This window comes from Argiope bruennichi, chromosome 1, assembly GCF_947563725.1.
Source record: "Argiope bruennichi chromosome 1, qqArgBrue1.1, whole genome shotgun sequence".
NCBI classification, from domain to species: Eukaryota; Metazoa; Arthropoda; class Arachnida; order Araneae; family Araneidae; genus Argiope; species Argiope bruennichi.
In genome coordinates, this window is record NC_079151.1 from 60,009,673 (window position 1) to 60,032,987 (window position 23,315).

General features: G+C 27.6%; 1 protein-coding gene across 2 annotated transcripts in view; it reads right to left on the reverse strand.

The window, feature by feature from the left end:
- The window catches only part of LOC129978693 (cGMP-inhibited 3',5'-cyclic phosphodiesterase 3A-like), a 679,937-nt gene that overhangs the window by 139,889 nt on the left and 516,733 nt on the right, over positions 1-23,315 (reverse strand). For both annotated transcript variants that reach the window (XM_056090656.1, XM_056090657.1), the window contains exon 5: positions 18,910-19,269. In XM_056090656.1, the coding sequence (XP_055946631.1) occupies positions 18,910-19,269 (360 nt within the window). The remainder of the gene's footprint in view (positions 1-18,909; positions 19,270-23,315) is intronic.

Consider the following 23,315-nt stretch of genomic DNA (forward strand, 5'->3'; position numbering starts at 1 on the left):
TTCTTTCAGAGTAGTGAATTTTTAACAGCTTTAAAAATATATATGCCCTTTGTAGTTGTTAGCAACAATGTTACTGCAATTAATTCTACTTTAATGACGTTTCCTATAAAATATTAGCAAAAATTGCTAAACGCGCAGATTTAGTGATGCCAGTACTTTCATCAAGACACAGTGGTATAAAAGGAGCGCAGTTAATGTCATCTGTTACATTTCCGGGCGGTTTTAAGATTCTTTCTTTTATTGTGTTCCTGGATAAAGGAATATCTTTGATGGACAGAATTATCTTACCTTTATTATCAAAATTCTCAAAAGTGAGGACGTGCATGCTAACCAGGCTTCCTTCAAAAACTCGATCTCTTGAAAGGTTTACTATGCCGATCAATGACATTTGCAGCCGAGTAACTTGCTACGCTTATATGACAATATTTGCTAACATATTTAATCACAGACGTCGACTGTTTAATTCTGTCTTTTATTGCACTTGCAGGGAATGGGAATATGCGCACCGCGACCAATCACTCGCGTTTGTTCGTAATATTTCAGAGTGAACTTTTTTATTTTGAACTAAAAGACAAACCGTTTTGATCGGTGACGTGCCCAAAATTTTCTGCCGCCTGCCGTCAATGGCACGCGTGCCACTGGTTCGCCATCCCGACTTAGATTAACTAATTTGCGTAATAATGATCATAAGCTGGACACTATCTGCAAATTGTGACATGTGTGATGCAAAAATTAATCAAAATACTATATAAATCAATCCACTGTACCTAGAATTTGCCATGTTGTTATTTCTTTGACAATAGATGCTAAAATCATTAAAACTAATTATTTTTTCATTAAAGTTAATCGAAATGCTAGCATTTCCTTTCAATAACTTAGGAGCACATTATTTCTCGAAATCAGTTTTTACATTACTTTAAAATTCTAAACTTAACCTTTCAGTGATGCCAGTTTGCTAAAGTGCAATTTTATTCTTATTTTAGTAAATTTTTATACATTTTCAAAGAGACTATTTTATAACGATACTTTCCATAGTTTTACTTACTACATTTATGCAAAGGTACAGTGTTATGATATAAAATACATTTTCAATGAGCATGCTTTCATTGACATAAAAGAGAATAATTTTTTTAGATAAATATTAGGGTAGAGGAATCGAATCTTTTATTTTATTTATTCTTCATTCTTTTTGTTTTAATGGTTTTCCTCGGCGAAGGATTAAATTCATTCTACTTATAGATAATCTAAAATGCATCATGTTTATTCGCATTAAATAATGGAGAGTTTATATTATTTAGAAAATATACTCTATTTTCAGTTCTTTGAATTAAAATAATCAATACCAATTATTATATACCATAACTGTTTGATACTTGTAAAAATTATTCTAATTGTTTTAATCGACAATTAAGGTTAACATACTCTTTATTAAATCCCTAATCAATCCACTAGAGTATATTCATAATGGAAAATGAATATGAAAATTAATTTGTAATTAAGATGTAGAAAGTAATAAGTAATTAGAAGGATTGAAATTAAAGAACAAGAAAATAAGTTACTAATTATTTGTTTTTCTTCTCATGAATAAATATGTAAATGTAATATTCGATCTTTAATTTAAAACAACTGCCTTAAATTTAAGTTGTAAGAAATTAAATTTCCATGCTTTCTTCAGAGAATTATAAAACATCACTTAGATAATTTCAAAAAGTAATTCTATACATTTTATCGGAGATTACTTTCATAGAAACAAATATCATTTTGAATCAGTGTACTTAATTAAGTCTTTTAAATAAAGCACGACATTAATTCAAATTCTTAATTGGAATTTGCAAAGATGTAAAACCAATCAAAAACTGAGATAAAATGTACGATCCAACTTAAGGACTTTGTTAAGATTTTCGGAATTGCCATTATTTTTTTAAAATATTTAATATTGTTCACATATAATTTAAATATTCAAAAAGGCTACATTAACATGCATAAGCATGCATTTAAAAAGTCGGTTACAAATTTCATGAACCATTCATATCGAATCGTTTGTTGCACCGATTTTACAAGCTTTTGTCAGCTCAATTCTTTAACTTAAATCCAGGGAGCAAGTAAAGGAGAACTACATGCTTTTTAACAACAACGTTTCAATTTTATACTTTATTCAGATAGGTGTTAATTTCGAAGTGCTCTTTTTTCTTTGAAGAAAGCGATACAAAAATTAATTACTATCCATCTATTAAAATAGCATTATTTTTGCATTTTTATTTATAAAATTTTTAACATACTATTTAAAACGTGAACAACAGTTGATATTTGAATACATTTTTATAATAAAATGATTTTACGAATTAAATTCAAAAATATTAAATAGTATCAATTTCAATAAAAAATTTGTATTAGAAAATAACAAGTTTGATTTCTTGATTTACTTAAAACGTTACTAGTAAATGTTTTTTTTATTTGATGTTTTCTTTTAATTTTTGTTGATTTCCTTTTAAAGCATCTCCTTTAGATATGCTATAACACTATTTGGATACAGTATAAATAAAGCTAAAATTAATGCGTATAGAACTAACCTATTAAGAAAATATCTTCAGAGAGAAAAAGGCTTTTTGAAAAATGAATTTCGTCCAAGAATTGGTCAATCGTGACCTGAATATCCCTAGAAATTGAGGTTTGGAAAGTAAGAGTTACCATACGTAATACAAAAGCAGTAAAATACCAACAATTAAGAAGGTCATATAAATAAAATTACAAAATTAATAAAAAATATTTAAAAACTCCAAACATTCAAATTAAAAAAAATGGAAATCTGGTGCTATAGCGATTTATTCTATATATTAATTTTTTTCTTGTTGATGATGAATTTGTTTCTATATACTTTCTTTTATTAATTGAATTAAATTATCTTCATAAAAATATCAATGAAGGTAGATTTTTTTTAGTTAAAAAACAATAATCACTACTACAAATTTTGACATTTATAATTTTACCAGAGAATTAATGAATTAAATAGAAAATTTATTAAGGCTTCATAGAATATGTATGCAAACCAAACGAATACAAAGTATATGTTCAAAATAATAAAAGTCAATAGGATACACAGAACACAATCTTCACCTATTATTTTATATAACAAATACGTTTTATCATTATTTTGGAATACTTTAACAAAAGAACTCTTCCACTTATTTAGTAAAATTCTATCTAAATTTCTACAAAAAAGTATGACCAATCTATGAAAATGTAATAACATATAATAATTGTCCTGTTCAAACTCTTTAGTTAAAGAATGTATACCTAAAAATTTCAACATTGCATCTTGATTTTTAATCACCATTTCAATGACTCAGATGCTAATTAAGATGAATTAAAAATGAATATAACATAAAGTGAAAAAATGCTTGAACACATCATAATTGTAACAGCTTAAACAACAAAGAGACTTTCTATAGAGGAATTTGATTAGGTGAAAGAATATCGAGACAAATTACAATTCTGCATTGCTACATTCTTTGTTCCAACTCCAGTCGATTAGAACAATAAAATCTTCATTAAAGATAGTTCCATAATAATGACTGCAGACAGAAAAAAAATTAAGAATCAGTAATTTAAAAACAAAAGCACCGAAAGGATAAAACTCATTGAAATAGATTAATCTTTAACAAACAATTTTAAACCTAGACGAGTTTCATTGAAAATCTTTTTGAAAAATTTCCTTTATGGAGTCGTACATCCAATTTGCTTGAAGTCAGAATCTTTTATGATGAAAATTAAAAGAAAAATTAATCAGCTAATTGAATTTTTTATCAATTGTACTCATTTTATATAAAAAATAGGTCACGAATTTATATCAATGAAGAACAGAACCTCCACTAAGGATAATTAAATGTGAAGATTTTAAAAATGCTATAAACAATGGAAATATGAAAAAATCATTTGAAAACTTATATCCAAAGACAACAGCTATTAAATTCTTTTTCAATAAGGTTCTGTAAATTGAAACGGAATGGCTCATCTATGTTATATTGACATAGTTCTGGGCTTTTGACTTCAAGATCTTTAAATCATTCATTTTTGTGTGTGTTTGCAATAACAAACTAGAACTAGAATGTAAAAAAAACTAGAACGATCAAATATATATATTTTCAAAATAAATGCAAGGAAAATTTTTTTAAAATATTTTTTTATTAGTGCATAAAAAAGAACATTTAAAAAATTATGATTATGTTCTAATTTTAATCATTATGTTATAATTTCTTGCTATTAAATAATATCCATAACTTAATGAATAATTAATCATTAATTACCTATTAGCACTCAATTAAGTTCGGAAAATATTAAGATAGTGTATTGTTATCGAGAACACACAAGATTTTAAAATTCTAGCACATCAGAAAGTGAATGCAAAACTGTTTACAAAATTCTATACGTAAAAACATGAAATAAGTTCAATTATATAAAATGAGTAAAACTGAATTAATTTTTAAATTGTGATATTTAAAATAATTAAATATTTTTTTCAGTTCTTGAATTATTTGAAGGACGCATATCATCCATTAAGTTTCAAAATATTTATTCTTATTAAAGAATAAATAATTTTCAATGCACAAATAAATCAATTATATTGACAATGCCTGCATATAAAAGCATTAAAAGTAAAATAACATAAAAAATCAGATTTATTTTCTGCAGAATTCTAAAGAGACTTCTGTAATTAAATTATTTGCTAATGGCAGCGGAAAACTTCTTCCTATAAGAAACAAATCGAAGAAAAATGCATTCATTGTGTTTCATTAATTTGTTCGTTTTAATCAGAACATTTAAATGGGAAAGGATTTTTTTTTGGTTTAGTAAAGGAAGGATATTTGGAAAAAAAAACCGCATTTCTTAAAATAGTTCCAGTTATTTTCTTTTTAAATATATATTTAAAAAAATATTTCTTTCCAAGAGTAACTTCTGAAATGCATTTTTTTCACCGCTTTAAAGATTCTAAAAAAGATAGATTTTTTTGTGTGCTTATTATCAAGCTTTAAAATTCATGAATTTAATTTTTATTGTATATGAATGTGGAAAAAGGATTTTAAGGGACCTGCGTTGTTTTCTGTTATGGCTGTTGTGAAGACTAAGATTATAAATTTAAGCGACCTGTATAGCTTGATATTCAAGCTTTTAAAATAATTTGAATAACTCAGTTACGGTTCCATTAAAATTTATTCAATTTTGGTAGAGCATAAGAGCATAAAAAAATAAAATTCAAATGTATAAAAATTTGGAATTTCTCTGTCATACTGTTTTTGATATAGATATCACGATTTTCTGTAAAAAAAAATATCCATTTTTATTTTTAAATAATGCATATCGGCATAGATAAATTATTTAAAACAAAGGTCAATACAAAATAAATGATAAAAACTATTGATTTAAAAGAAAGAAATGTAAAACATAATGATTTTTTAAAATGGCATAAGCATACTTATTTTTAACTAAATTAAAAATTTATAACAAAACAGCGTTTTATAAACTTGGTGCTGATTGAAAGCTTTTGTCAATGAATTTAAAAATTCGATTTTTTATAATATATATATATATATATATATATATATATATATATATATATTATCAATTGACTGTATTATTTAAATATTATAATATGCTACTTTTTAATTACATACTATTAAGTAAATGTAATAATATTTAATAAAAATAATACATTTAGAATTGCAAAAAGTAAATAGTTTGTACTAAATTATGAAATTTTACAAGATACATATTATACAAAATTACGCAAAGTAAATTTTAAACCTCGAAAGAAAAATGTCACGAAATTATTTTAGAAATATTTATGAATTCATTATCTTGGGTTAAATGCATTTCTATCTTCATTACAAGGAATATAAATAACGTGGTTCGATGAAAAATAAAATTTACATCATTTATGTCTTCATCATTAATGCAAAATAATAATGTTTTTTTTTCACAGCGTTTTGGATTTAATGAGGAAGAATATACAATTTTTTAAAAGCAAAAACTTCAAGCAATTTTTGTTTATTTATATATGCCTGTAAATAAAAAATGAAAACAAGATTAATGTAATCATAGTTTTCCTAACCCTTTTCATTTTGTTATTAAGCATTTTTATAGCATGCCTCAAAACTTTCTAGCTCGTAAAATAAAGTGCTATAAATTCGATAGATAGTTGAAAGGAGAGTTTTACAGTGCACTGTTCCGAATTTTATGTCATTTGAAATAGTAACGATCGACTTCTTTCTACTCTTCAAAACCGAGTAGCAATTTATTAATCATTTTTAAGAAGCTATCATGCAGTATTTGAAAATATGCACACCATTCCTTTTAAATAACCATCTTATAAAGGTAAAGTTTTAAAGAATAGTTTTCGAGAATTTAGTTTTTTTTTAATTAAATGATCAGCTTATATTTTTAGTAGAGTCAGTAGTACTATAAAGTTGGTCTTATTTTAAAAAGCATTTTATTCACAAAGGAGCAGAAATTTTCCGATTTATTTTTAACATTCCATTTTCATAAAAAAGCTTGTATTGTTTAATTGATAATTATTCATTTTATCTTTTTTTAAGAAGTTCGTTAGTAGTAAGAAAGCAATTGCTCAGTTTTTCTTTTGTTAAGCAAATTAAGATAATTAAATATCAGTAATTTTTAAGCATAATCATGATATTTGGTATACATAATGATGATGATAATAATATTTTTAATTTCTAAAAATATGATTACCATTATATTTTATATGATGGTAATCACATTTTTAATTTTTAAATAATAGTTTGAGGAATATGTTTCGTTAGAATTCTAAATGGTAAAAATGTTAAGATATACTTTTTTTTTATTTAAATGGAATATTTAAATAAAATGAAACACTAAAATTTCAGTATAGTAAAAAAAGTATATTTTTTCAGAATAACGAATATAAAAATTTCTGTTTTCATATCAATTTACTTTTTTAGATTTTTTTTCTAATTTGAAATTATTTTATTTTACATTGATTCTTGAGTTAAGGTATTTTGACGGTATTTAATAGCGTAAAATTAGAAATAGATAGATCAAACACTTAAAAACTTTCATTCTTGAATTCTCTTTTTAAAAAAGTTGTAAAAAATAATATTATGTTAAACAAAAACAAAAATAATCCTTTAACAATTTTAAGTTTATTCTATTTCTATACAGAAACTTTAATTATTTTCAATCGTTCATATCCCACTATTTTACTTGTATGTACTTTTCTTAAAATATAAACCATCGTGTATTTAGTCTCAAAACAATCGTAGAAGCTACATAGTCTAAAAAATCACTTTCCCATTTTAGACTTACGGGTTTTATATCGCAGTTTATCATGGTCAATAGCGTAAATTTAAAAAAAAATATCCTTTGATAGAAAATTGGACTGCAAACCTGAGACATTCTCTATCAAACCATTATCAAACAGGGAGAAAAATATAAGTAACTTTTTTCTTTTCTATATAGATGTTACTTTTACATTCATTTATATTTTAGAAACAGTTTATGTATGTTCCATTTCTAATATTGGATATTTTTAGGGGGAAAAACTATCTGCACGTGTGACATACTGTTTCTGATTGAAAAAAAAATTGTTTTTCGCGCACCTTCCCCATCTACGATTTGTTTTGAGGACTAATAAAATAAAGAAATCATCCGTCTAAGCCGACAGCAAGAAAATAAGTAAATAAAACCAAAATCCAGACAGCAAGTCTCACCGAGGAAGAAAAATGCAAAAGGGGACCACAACAAGTGAGAAAACAAACGAAATGCCGAAAATAAAAATATTACGAGAACAGACTGCTCAGTATATTCTCTCCATTTCCGTTCCCCTCTGCAGTATAATTCACTTTAACGAGATGCATACGTTTAGCACTGCGGAAAAGGCAATTTTCCAACTGCACGAGTTAATAGAAAAATTCCGAAATTTTATTTTCTCGTAGTTGAGATGAAAATATGAAGCATATTTGTAAGGAGTACAAGCAAAAGCCATTAGCTAATGGTTTAAGGTGGAATGAATCGTACCACGTTTTTCAGGTTGGGTGATATTATGTCCCGCCCTCAAGAACAGCTTGTTTATGAAAGAGCTGCATACGTTCTGGCAACTATTTTAAGTTTTCCCAGATCTTATTTAACAGGCATTTAGATAATGAAAGTTGACTGTTTGCACCTAATGTAGGAAAGAAATTCGTAAAGTTCTAAATCATTCTGAAAAATTTCGAATTAATGTAAGATGCAATATTGATTTGATCATTTTCTGCTTTCTATTCGTTAAATATCTATTTAGAAGATAATGTCTTTAAATTAATTTTGATATGATAGGCGAGAAAGTTATATTTCTTTACAATGTCACTCAGCGCGAAATTGAAGTTAAGTAATATCGCATTTGATTTGTTGAATTATTTATTATAAATGACAAGTATAAGGGAAATGGAAGTTCTGGCTTCATATATTGAGAGACAGAAATTCTGTCTTCTGAGAGTGGAAATGTAATAGTCTGATCTTAGATAATCTTAGCAATACCAATATGTTTATCAGTGATAATAACGTAAGTGAAATAAAAGATGCACATTATTAGATATTTAAGATATATCCAGCATACAGCACGAGCTCGTATAATTATTATTGAGTGAATGTAGTATCAGTGAATGACAGTCAGATAATACATATTAAAATTTTCTTCGATATAATATTTTCCAATATGGTGGTCACAAAAAATGACTCCTATTTGTCTATTTATTTATATATATATGGAAAAAAAAAACCCTTTCCATTTTGAAACCCGAAAAATTGTTGGAAAATGTAGCATATCGTTTTCTTTTAGAACTAGATGCCCCAATGGAATATAACTTCCTTTATAGGATTAATTTTAAATTAAAATACTCCATTACTTTTTTTACATTAATATTGGTATTTCTAAAAAAATTTATTGATTACAAATTCGATCAAAGTCAATCGATCATATTTCTTTTATATTCTTGAAATTTAATATGGGATTTAACTTGAAAGATTAATTTTTTTTATAAAAGTCATTACTGAATCCATCAAAAGGGAAGTCCAATGGTGTCTTCATATGGAGATACCGCTCTCAAAACCCTCATAATTCATTATGCAATTTCGATAATGTGTATAAATGTGTAACTTCGATGGGAAACACTATCAGAGTGCATAACATAGAGCATTCATTTATGTGTTAGTTAAATAGCACTTCTATCTGCTTCGAGCAGTTACATGCGATAAAATGAGACAGTTTCAGTTTTCATTTTTTAAAATTTAAAACTTACATAACTTAATATGAAAGTTTTTTTCCCTAATAATTTGTTAATTTTTAGTTTATATAATTAGAATAAATTTTATTTTATTTTATAAATTCTTAGTTTTAGCTCTTAGTTTATAAAAGACAGATTTAACTTAGAATAATCTTTAATAAAGAAATATAAAATTGTATATTTCTTATATTTTTAATGATTTAAATTTATTAAAATAAAAATAAAAATTGTTTCTGAACTTAATATAACCATAAAAATTATTATAGTCCTAAAAGATTTAAGTAATAACCACAGAACATTTGCTTTAGATGGGCAACATCAATTACTTTAGACGGGCGGTGTCCACAAATGAAGACACCATATTTCAAAGAAGAGAATTTTAGCTGAAAAACTTATATATAGATTATCAAGTAATTCCATTCATTGTTTTTCATTATATTTAAAAACGATTAATAATTCATCAGGAAAGGACTAGACACGCATAATAAAAAAAATCATGTTTTCAGAAAAATATAAAATATAACGCGCGATTGTAATATTTAATAATATAAATTTAATGTAAATACATTTATTAATGTAAATTTGAAAGCACTTTTAGAAACTTATATTAATTGAGGTATTCTTTGAAAATCTACGATGCTATTCAAACTTGAGGCGTCTTTGTAACAAAATAGTTATTAATTTCAAATATATCCATGCTTTGTTAAATATATTTTTCTATTTGTCATTCATATAGGAAATCTTAATTACTCTTTTGAAGAAATTAATTTTAATGTTTATACGAAATTATTCATCCAAATCTGCAATTTACTATAATTAATACCAATGTTTGTTAATCAAAGATTTGTTAATTAAAAATATAAGTCATTTTCAATCCATTAGATAAATATTTTGATCATTTTCTTAATTTTATTTTATGTTTCTTAGTAATGCATACATTAACGAAATGCATAGTTTGCTTTCTAATTGAATGGGCTCCATTTAATCCAAAACAAATGAAATATAATTGAATTTTGAGGTCAAATATTAAAGCAGTAAAATGAAATTGAAAATATGAAAACATATAATGCTAGCGCACATGCTTTTGAAAATTTTATCAATAAGCAGGTAAATATGAAATTACAAATATATATCTATTCAAATTTATTTCGTCTTAAAAGCAAATTTCGTATTAAAAAATACAGTATTTTGATGTTTTGTAAAAGTAGTTCATTAGTCTTTCAGGATTAATAAAAGAGCACACAAATACAAATACGTAGATAATTAGCTACGGCGCGAATAATTATTTCATTTTAGTAATCAATTAAGCTTCATAAAAATATTAAATTTCAGGAACTTAAGGGGTTATTTAGTGCCTAAATAATGTTCATTCCTATGATAAAAAGGCTTTCAATATTCAAATTTGTAATGTTTCTACATTTCAAATTGCATAACATGTTCAGGAAACAAAAAAAAAATCTTGTCGTAGATTATTAAAAAAAATAATGCTTGAAATGTCTATTTGAATAAATATCTGAAAGGTATTTGATTGAATTTTCTTATGGTACTTGTTTGTTTAATGGTAACTAATAATGCATAGGTAATTTTAATTTGTATTATAAGTAGAAATAGATGAGATAAGCAATTTAGATTCTCCAACGAATTAATCAATTATTATAAAACTAATTTATTTTGAAATGCATAAATTAGAACATCTTTTAAGTCTGAACAAAAGTTTGACTCTTCGATTTTTGTAAAAAAAAAAAAAAAAAGTAACAACTTAATAATGGACTATCATCAAGTACATTCAATCCTTTAAAATCAGCCCATTATTATCTCCAGAATGTGCCTAAACCTAAGAATACATTACCAGGTTAAAAGTTTGAATGTTATGTCTGTCATAATTCGGTAATCAGGAATGAGGGTATGGGTATGGAATTTAGATGGAATTCCATTACCTGGTAATTCCAATGCGTATGGAATTTAGATGGGACCTGGTAATTCCATTACCAGGTCAAAAGTTTGAATGTTATGTCATAATTCGGTAATCAGGAATGGAGGTATGGGTATGTAATTTAGATGGGTATAACCACAGAGTAAGATCTAAGGCTAACTATGAAGATTATAGCAGCGGTTTGCCGCAAAACCAAAAAATGTCTTAAAGTGTCCTAAGCGTTAGATTTGTCCCATGTCGGTAAATCTCCAGACAATGGATGAAGTGGAAGCTTTCGCAAGAAAGACGGGTATCCTAATACCAATATATTTTGAAGATCAAGGCAAATTTCAAACACCAGTATTTGAAAGCAAATTGATGATTCCACTGTAATAACATTTGCCTTTTAAGAAATCCGAAAAGAGGTATGCAATTACAACCAGTGCCATGATAATTATAGAAGAGCAATTCTTGTCGAAAGTTAAGATTTTTTTTTTTTTTTTTTGAAATTCCTTGAACCAGATTTCAGGCAAACAAAATTTTCTCTTTTTTAGGTCTCTAGTAACTTTGATTGCTGTAACAGAAGCAGAATCAGGACGATCAGCAGTATTTGTTGGATCGGACTCTTGTAAAGTCGGACACTCTAGATCTATTACAATCATTGCTGCTATGGAACAATCCCAAGAAATTGCGTACACCTTAGTTCAAGGATATGCTACTAGTGATAAAAAATTTTACTGCACCAGAAGATTACACTAAGGTTTGGTAATATTACAAAACACATTTTTATTCTCATTTTTACGAGACGTGCCACAATATTCACAATGTACATAATTACTGGTTTAAGATTATTTCTAGTTAATGGTTAATGGTTTTATTTTCAATTTTAAAAAGCTTTACAATGACCGTAAATTGAAGAAAATCCTCACCGACATTTCGATAAATATTATTTAAAGACAAATTATAATATGTTAAGATAATTTAATCTTAACATATCATCAGTAATATTTTTTTTTTTTTTGATTCCAGAAAATAAAATAATCCCAGAATTTTGGAATAAAAGCCCACTAAAATCGATATGAATTTAAAAAATGAGCACAGAAAAAATATTTGCTCATATATGATGCAATAATTGCCAAGAATGCGATGTTTGATCTCAGAACATAACCAGTGTCCCAACCTGAACCTAGCCAGAGCACAGGTTGGTGTCTGTTAGTTTATAATAATTTTAACCATATAAACAATTATGATATTAATGAAGAGATCGCATAATTTTTTTAAATGTTCGTTTCTTAAAATGATAATAAATAAAATTCTGCTCCTTTCTTCAAACATTTTTTTTTTATTTCTCCATACTGCAGATTTATATAAAAATATTCACAGAATATTAGTTTATGTAGATTTAACGAGATAAAAAAGCTTTTACGAGGAAATAAAATATTCTTGTAGTTAAATGCCTGGTAAGCTATTTTCTGAAATTTCAGGCAAACTAACTTCTGAATAAAATCCTCTTTAAAAACCACTCTTTCTCGTATTAGCATTAAATAATCAGTTTTCAACCAAATTATTGAAAACCTATACAATCTCATGTTTCTTTTCAATCTAATGTAAAAATTGAAAGGACAAGTAAATATCTGACGTTTAAATTTCTCTTTGGCTTGGATGGTTTCAGTTCTTAACAAAAGAGATGGAAAGTCATTAGGGATGTCATTCACCTCATTTTACAAATTGAGATCTCCAAATACTGAATAACAGGCGATTCTTAAAGACGGTAATTAGGATTTCATTTAAACGCTGCCTTAATTGAAATACGCTGAAGGAAGCCTGATGAAGTTAGAAACCAAGGAACTATTTGATTGCATTGTCTGGACTTTCTTTGATGTGGATACTTTTAATCATGAACATGAATCTGATAACCTTTCATCTGACAAGTATGTTATGCTTAACTGAAATGCATGGCATACGGTCATTTTTATCTGATTAAGCAAGAAACAAAAATTGTTTTACAAGCATACAAGTATAAGTATACAGTTTGACGGAAATAAAAAAGAATCCTTATTTTCACGCAATTATCCTGTTTTGATTTAGTTGAGACTCTTTAGGGTATTGAAAATTTTATTCACAAGACATCTTTCATTATGTATCAAAAGTTTAAAGACAGAAATTGGTTTATCGCCTTATAGGTCCCTTATAAGTGTTAAAAATTTGAAACTATCTTTTAATTTATTAAACATGATAAATACAAAAATAGAAATTTATAGAATTGTGGTAAAATATAATATAATGAATGGGCATTCAATCTGCTTATTCACTGTCTAATAAGAAAATCACGATAAGGGATTATGGTGAGTCGAACAGAGATAGACTTAAACATTTGTGCAGGCGGGAGTGTTTTGTTTAACGAACATTTTCGCGAACACACTCCGCGCGCGCACGCTCACATGCATTTGTATGCAACTATATTCAGAATTTGACTGCCTTCAAGAGTCAGAAAGTTAAAAAATGTAGATATATTCTTCACATATTAAACTAGCTGAGTTTCTTTTTTTGCACCAATTCAAGTATGGTCACGATGCATAAGATGTGTATCATGACCAAATGGTAAAATTCTTGCAAAGAAAAGAGATTAAAATTAATCATGTTTGCCTGTTTATTCCAGAAAACTTTCAGTTCTTCTTTGTGAAAGTTTAGAATGAAAGTTTAGAACAAACTAGGGGGAAGTGGTCTCCCCAAAATTCTCTCAGATCTTCTTCAATTAAGGTTTTATCCCCCCCCCCGCAGAATATTATGCACGGCATTAGCATAAGAACAGTGGAATGAAATATAGGTCTTTGGCGTGAATCTAACATTATCGAATCTATGGTCCAAAATAAATTTAACGCTATAAGATTCAATAATTTAACATTACTAAATCTATAGTACAAAAATGTATTGAGGACAACTTTTTGTCGACTGATTGGCATCAAAATCTGATTCGGAATTACAGTTGTAGTCACAAACTAACATACAGAATTTCGTTGATTTAAGCCATTATGTTTAAAGAGTTATTGCGTTTCATACATGCGGCAGTACAGACGGAGAGAACATTTTGACAAATCTGGTTCAAAATTTTATAAGAATCTGTATTTTATATGTTAAACCTATGTACCATCTTTTATCTATTTAATTCTTTGAATTTTAAAATTATTCAGTTCACTTGTTGCCCAAACGGCCCGACTTCTTGTGAAAGGATTCCGTTCAAAATGTGATAGAAATTTACAGATTTGGTCGGAAGTCCATATACCATATATCTATCTAGTTCAAATCATTTTTAAATTATCGTTTTCACAGACAGTCAGAATACTAAAAAAACGTATTTTCCAAGCGCGGGGAGGTCTAAAACGAGGAGATTCTTCAAAATATATCGAATGTTTTGACGATTGCAATTATTCCTGCATACTTCGTAAACGAGAAAGAGAAATTTACATGCAAATATGGAACTGAAATTATTCAGTTTTGTGCTATTTTAAGCAATATCTACAACGTATTACTTGAAAACTGACTATGTTTTACATTCCGAAATATTGAAACAACAACAAGGCATGATCTTCTCAAAAGGAAATGATAAATATATACTTGTCATTGAAAATAAAAACGAAATTGGTGCCGAATAACCAAATGATTTCACAATGCTGAACGATATTGACAGCAAACATATTTCACTTCATTCGCAGTAGCAGACGTCTTATTCAGCGATTTAGAACACAACACGTTTTTTGATATTTCCAGATCTCTGAAACTTCTCAAGACGAGGTACAGAAAGTCAAAAGAGGGAAGGGACTAGGAATAAAATGAACGTTTTTTTTTTTGTTTTGTTCGATAGTTCGTTTTACTCTCATTTCTCTCCCCATTTGAAGAAGGAATTTCATTTTCAGCGAGTGTCTAGTGACATTCGACAAAGAAAAGTATGTCCTTCGGAAAATAAACTAGTAAATAAATCGTTTGGAAGTAAAGGAAGGAAAGGAAAATGGTAATAATGAGGTTCCTGAAACCTGGCAAATGAGGCTCTTTCCACCTACTTTTCTTTATCTTTCTCAAATTCATTAGGGGAATTATAATTTTTTTATTTGCATCGTTAGCACTGACTTGTTTTTCAAGGGCATTTCTTTCTCTTTCCCTTTTTTTTCTAGTTTATTAAGAATCCAAGAATGATAAAAAGAATCAAAAATAATTTTTATTTTTATGAAATAGGAAGAATAAATAATGATTTGAATATAACTAGTATTTCAAACTAGACATACATTATGAAATAACAATAAGACAAAATTTTTGCCCACTGCTTTGATAATAAATTAAAATTATTTTATTGCAAATATGCAGAAAAATGTTTTATCAAAAGAAATCTATAAATTCTTACTTAAAAAATACAAATAAAGAGCAAATAAGAAATGCACTGAAAAAAAAACGTAAATATAGTTCTCACGAATATCGTTAGAGTTAAAAATCTAAAAATTTCATTTTATGCAATATATGTAATGTAATGCCCTTATCTTAAAATAAAAATTTCGTTAATTAAAAAAAAATGAAAAGGAGGACACCAACTAGAAACATTTTTGGATTGATAAAATCCAAGAAATGTTATTTAAATCCTTATTTTTATATTTATATATATGCCTCTAATTCTTAATTACAAATTATTTAATTTAAAGTGTACAACAAAATAATGAAAAAATGCTAGCGATTTTTAAAAAATTTCTAAAATTTATCGAAGTTTTATAATTGTAAAATAAAATATTGCAGCATATTCTTTTCAATATTTGCCAATTTAGAAATGTATATCGAAATTCAATTAGCAATACACGTTTTTTCCAGCAGCATATTTATTAATTCCAACAATAAAAAATATAAACTTTTACTTCATTACAAACATTTTTTTCAAGTGAAAGCAATACCCAGAGTCAAATATTAATAGTTAATAATATTGGACAGAGTTAATAAAATTGGAAATTAGCTTTTGTGTTGCGATTAGATAGGAACCCTATATATATATATATATATACCGCAGACTAAATACAAAATTATACACCGAAATAATTAAAGTTGGTTTTACACAACATATATTTTTAGAGCAAAAAAATGAAAGTATCAGAATATTCAAGAAAATCAGAGCAAGAACAGAAATAAGAAAAAAATCATTGGCATTCTCAAAACCAAATGATAACAGTTAAAAAAAAATACAAACACGACTCTCTAAAAATTCACTTCAGATTTAAAAGCACAATGCGAATTGTTTTTTCTTTATAAGATTACGAAAAATTAATCAAAATCATGTTTCCATATCATAATATTATTACAGACAACATATCACAAACACATTTCGAAGAAAAGTTTACATTACTGATATGTTAGCTCGATTGTCATCCTTACTTTGAAGGTTCGAAAGAATAAAAAAATAAATACGCTTGAAAAAAAAAATCTTGTTTTTTTTTTTTTTTTTTTTTTTTTTTTTTTTTTTTTTTTGGTTCCGGAGAAAGGAAAATCTTCGAAATTACATTTCAGCTAACAAGATCATGACAGCAAGCTTAAGCTTTCTTTTCAAAAGAAATCCTTTAAAAATATTACGTAAGGATTATACGGAAAGCTTTTAAACAGCAGAAAAAAATTCTGTCTCTACAATCTACTATAAAATGAAAAATGATGCTGCTAAAATTATGAATTAGCGAGCATGGAATAAATTTCCATAAAAGGTACAAAAGGTGAGAAACTTGAAGCTTCCTGCTTAAAAGCCAAACATAGATAGTTCTTTTTTTTCAATATTTATGTTCTACGATACACCGGCATAATTCTTTCCTTTTCTTTCATAGTCTCAGAATGGATAAAATAAGCATTATGAAGACTTATTGAAAAGATTGGGGAATAATGATAATGAAATCTTCTGCTTTAGAGCTGCAAAACAATTTTATGACCCTTAAAGTTAGTGAAAAAAAGATGCAAGATTAAATTCAAATAGACTGGCATATATGTATCAGTAGCAGTATATTTCTAGCACATAAGTTCAACAATGAGCCATTAAGCTGAAATAGTGCTCTAATGATTAAAATCAGAGGAAATTATCGCAAATTAATCCAGATGAGCATATACGGTGTCCATGCCTTGCTTTAGCTCTTTCTCTTTTTATTGAGCTGATATACAGAGTGCAATTCAACAAAAAAGTGCTGCTAATATATAAAAGTACCTTAATGAAAAGAGAATACAGTAAAGAAATTTTAAAAACAATATTAAAATTACAGTTCATATGAAAAGGCAGAATTATAAGTAATCGTCATCGAAACAATGATCCCAGTGCGTAGGAAGAGAGTGGATTGCTTTAGTGTCGAAACTCCTGGCTTGCTAACGGATATTTGGGGAGCAATTGTACACAAACTTCGACATACACAGCAGTTTAACAGAAATCTCAAATGGGGTGAACTAATGATTCTGTCGTATGAACACATTCACGGCTCAAATCGACGCATTGTTGGTCACAATGTTCGCCTTCACAGGGCATGTCAAAAACTTAATGCTTACGTATCTCGTCTTAAAACACCGATATCACCGGAATATGGTATATCGCGCGAAACAATGATATCCGGACACCTCCTTAATCCTGCGATAAATTTTTAAATGTTCCTCGGCTCGAAGAAATAGGATAAGTTGCTCTTTGAGCTGATCTGGAGGAATTCATCACGCAATGAACTGCGAAAATAATTGTTCAATAATGAGAATATTGATGCGAAGCCGTTAACTACGCATGTGCAACGGGTAACTACCACACGTCACCTATCGGCTAACATATTAACTCACTGGAATTTGATGCAACGCCACTATAGTTAATGCCCTCTTTTCATTAGGGCTCATTTTATAAGTAGACTGAACGAGAGAAGATTTTCTCATGTAATACAAATAACGGCTAATTTAATAGGATACCATTATTTCACTTATTTCGCAAAAAGAGATGCAATATTGTAAGCTGCTTTTTATTAATTACGCAACTGTATTCCAGATAGAGTTTAAAAATTTATTAACTGAAAATGATTCTGTTGTATGAACTCCTCCACAACTGAAATCGAGGCACTGCTGTCGCAACGTGCGCAATTGGGAGTTTAGTTCAGAATATTCAGAAAGATTTACCATTGTATAGAAATAAAGGAATCATGAGTAATGATAATATATTTAATAATGGACAAAATGGTAACCCTCTGAGGAAAGAACAATTTTGATACTTGATGAGTTGAACTTTTGTAAGACTTCATTAAGTCCTGACATCTCTCCATACCTAAAATGGAGACAATTATAGGTTTGAAATTATTGTCTAGACATAGTGGAGCTCCTATGCGATACGCAAAGATGCAATTTTGAGAGGAGATCCAAAATTAGAGCAAAATGAGTTACCTTAAGGAGCAAGATAGTGAAATTTTTCTTAAAGATTATTCATGATGTTTTTGATTCTCTTATAATATTCGCGAGCATGAATAGGAAGTCATATTTTAAATCGCTAATTCTCCTTTAACTAATGTCATCCTCTTTGAAATGCAAGTAAAATTGAGAAATCTGAAATCGATAACATACACTTCATATTTGAATTGGACCTTTGGATGTAATATTACGAACATAAGTGAATGTTAGATAGAAATTCAAGGAGGAATTTGCTTCTCAATAATAATATAGATCAGAATTTTATCTTACCTCAGTGGTAGTATCTTGTACTGTGGGTGTTACATCTTCCAAGTTAGGGCTCCTCGAAGGCCCTTCTACGCTCACACCATGCTTAGTCTTGCCTCCACATACGTGGCATCGGTTGACGTCCTGCACAGCTGTCTGTACCGCCAAAGACTTCGGTAAATGATCATCCGTAGACAAAAGATCATTGTTTTCGCTGCTCACGGGAGATTCATTACTGCTTTCGTAGTCGGAGGAGATGATCCCTTCGCCTTTGAGTGCCCTTCGAATGCAAGGTAAAGGGGGCAAGGGTTGGCCGCCTTCTTCATCATCCTCAGTCGTTTCGGCATCGGTTTCCCGTTGGGCCACCATGTGTCTCTGGAAGAGCTGAAAGAAGAAATCAGATATATTAACCCATAGCAGTTACTTTAATAAAAAATCCAAAACATATGTTTTATTTTTCAGCATATTATTTTATATAATTTCTATATTAACGTGCCTTCTTCATAGGTTGAAGAATATGGATTTCGTGATTTCGAATCATATATCTATTATAACTTTAGAGTCATTAAGTAACATGCCTGTACCATGTACCATAGATCAGTACTTACACGAGAAATTTTTGATGGAATTGAATACAAATTAAAGACTTTATGAACATACATTAATTATTTTTTTTTTTGCATTTTTTTATTAGCAAGTGCTTAAAAGAAACTTAAATGGGAAAACCGAAAAGGAGGAAGGAAATTATGAATAAGAAAACGTTTATTCATAATAGAAATCTGTTTTTGTTCAACAGCAATAAAGGAATTAAAAAATGTCGTCTTCTCTATTGATATGAATGCAACGATTCTTTAAAGCAAAATAAAATTAATAATTATTCATTGGTAAAAATTTCAACATTTTGCCGATTTCCTTCAATATTTAATTTTAATATTTGAATCTAACATGCTCAATAGATGCTTTAGATAGAATGTGTCTTAAGTATAGTCCCATTAAGAATAGAATTAGTCTAAGAATAGATGAAAAGAAGTTGTTCTACTACTAATTATTGCTCAAGCAATCTAAAAGTTTATAAAGGTTTTGTTCAGCAATGAATAAAGAAAAAGCTACAACTACAGGAATGTGTATCACAAGGTCACAAAAGATAAAAATGTTTACATACAATATAAAAGAATGAAAATGAAAGAATTGAAAATGATACAATATAAAAGAAAGAATGAATTACATACAATGAAAAGAATGAAGAAATTTTATACATTTACTTGAAACTTGCAGCCGAGAATATTCGCTTATTTATTTTTTATCAATTTTTCTAATAAAGCAGAAGTTAATTAAAATTTCAAAAGTTAATTAAAATTTTAAAAAATATTCTCACATTTTTAACCAGCATTATTTGAAATTTACTTTCTATTACTTTTAAAAATAAATATTTTTTTAATGTCACTAAATCTTCTACTTCATATTATTTAGAGAATCGATTGACAAAGCGAGGGCGAAAAGATCTAAATTTAGAGCTATAGAATAGAAATTAGTGAGCGAAGTTCGTTTTGAAATTTTGATCCATGCGATGTTTCAAATATGTTGTTAGTTATCGGTGATTATTAATATCTAACCCAATTTACAGAAAATTTGAAAAATCATATTAAATTACATATTAAAAATCATATTATTATGTTCACGATTTTGTATATCAATATCATGCAAATGCTAATCTCCATTCAGAAGATAAAAATTTTAAATATTATAATATATAAATAAATATTAAATGCATTTTATCGAAAATATTCAGAAATGATTAACTTTCTATTAAACTTTTATAGAGTTAGCTATGTCAATGTAACCAGTTTATTTCCTCTTTATTTAACTAATTTATTAATAAAACGATAAGGAGAATTTAATCTTAGGAAACGTAATTATACAAGCGTACGATAACACACTGTTTTCGTTGGACTACGAATTGATACCTGAGGGATATTTTTTTTTCGACAATCCTTACTAATAAAATCCATAAGGCATTAAATTGCAAGAAACATTTTCGGCTTGCAATCCAACAAAATTACAAATTACAGAAATTTATTACATATAAATAAATATATAAAACTTGAGCAAAATTTCAAGAGCTAAGAAAGCTTTTGATGATAGTAAATAGAGAATATCTAGAAAATTTGTCTCTGTTGAGTTAATGAGTAAACTCAGATTAGATTTACTAGCCACCTTTGGCGACTAGCTAGTTGGCTGGGAATATGGATAGTTTTTTTTATTCCCATTAAATTTCTTTATGTATATTTTTGATGTTAACGATTCGCACAAAGATTATTTTTAAGCATCAAATTGCAATAGAAACAAAGGCGTGCTACTTCAAGAACCCCACACTTGTTCTGTATATCATATGCATGAACATTCCTAATATTGTCAAATAAATACCAAAACATCAAAATGCATTAAAACGCAACTCTCCAAGCTAATTTATTTTCTAACTACATGCCGTCATCAGCGGTAATAACATGTCACTTCCGTTATTCCTTATATAAATTCCGCAGATCATATGCAAGATCTTTCATTAACTTTCAACAATAAAAACGTATTCTGATATTAAATATTAGATGAAACAAAGAGAAAGGTTTAGAATACATTATAGCAATGAAACATAATACTGTAAATTACATAAAAAAATATTTTTTTATATGTGCAAAATTAAAAATAAATAAATTACAAGACAAATAAATTATGTAAATAAAAAGATAAGTTATGAACTCTAAATAAGTGTCAATTTATTTTTGTATCATATTATTTTTGAAAATTATAGTGGAAAAATACGAAAAATTCGTTTGATTTTAAATTTTAAGTGCACATTCTCAATCCTATTAAGTATCTTTATATGAAATTGGTAGTTCTATAACAAACACGCACACACATTCGCCTTTATTATAAGGAAAAACAAAAAAAACTTTTAAATCTAAGATAGTGAACTTAGTTCGGAAAATAAAGAAAAAGGCTCAGCCAAATTTTTAAAGAATGCAGATATTTATTCTCAAAATATCGCACAGAGCTGGTTTTAGTTCTAACGTTCAAGTTATTTTTATTAAATTTTCTTTACCATAATATATTTAGAAAAGAGAAAAAATAAAATAACTAGGTAAAGTAGATGACAGAAAAACAAATAATTATATCCAAGAAGTTTTGGAAATATGATGAGAAGAAAAAAAATGTAAATTGATTTTTTTAAAATTCTTTATGTCTGATGCATTTAAAAGTGAAGAAAATATAAAGAAATCTCCATGCTGAAATACCAGTTTCAGCAAGTAATAGGAGAAACTAAATACTGACGATATTAATATTTTTTAACTAAGATTTCATTTTTAAATGTACTAAATTAAATCTAAAGGTGAATAACAACAAAAATAATATTTTCTTTATGTTTTTAAGATACACTATTCGAGTTTTTATCTTTAACATTGATATCTTTAAAAATACTGCGTTTAATTTGCAAAAGATAAGCGCATGAAGGTTGATTGCATTCTTAATTTATAGATAAGAATATTGTCAGTTATTATCATATAGTATTTGGAAAGTGAGGAGAGATCTGTGAAAGACAGCAGCACGATGAAGAGAAAAATTCCTAAATGCTTCTGAGTGTCAAAGGCAAATTGAATGCAACTCAAAGTGTCACTCCCGCTTTCTTCGTAATGAGTATTTTCTTCTTCTTTTTTTTGGTCATTAAGATTTATATGTTGTTTTCTTTCACTTTGATGTTATTTCTTTATGCGTCTTATTAACAAATGATCTCCGTGATTTTCCATATCAACAAAAAATGAATGCAGTTCCATCTATATAATGCCTAGGTAAAATATTTCATAATTAACTGCCCTTAGGTTTTAGCTAGATTCATGAGAATATTAGCCTTGATTAATTTTAATTAAATCTCTTATGCAAAATGTGATGTTCTACCTTCCCATAACGAATAATAAAACATAAAAGCCGTGTAATTTTATTAGTCTTACACTATTCTGTTTATCATGCACATAAACTGACACAATTACGGTCATTCTCATGATATCATAGTGCTATAAAAATGTAAGTGCAAACGTAATTTTTTTCTAACTCTTTCGCTATATTTTAAATCTACTTTATGATTTCTCATGTAAATTGTGTTGATAATAAATAAATTATTCCTTAGTTTTCAATAATGGAGGAAAACCAAACGCTTAAACAATTTGTGAAACAGTGAAAGCGAATATCACTACAACAATAAAAAGGTGTTGTTGAAAATTAGACGTTAAAATATTTTAAACCAGCAGAAATGCTCTCCCCGAATTTTTCTCGCATACTCGTTACAAGTCTTATCATCTGTAAAGAATTTGGCCCGATGTAAAGAAATTGACTCGAAAATTACCAGAAGATTGATGTCAGCACCGTATTGGTGTAGATCA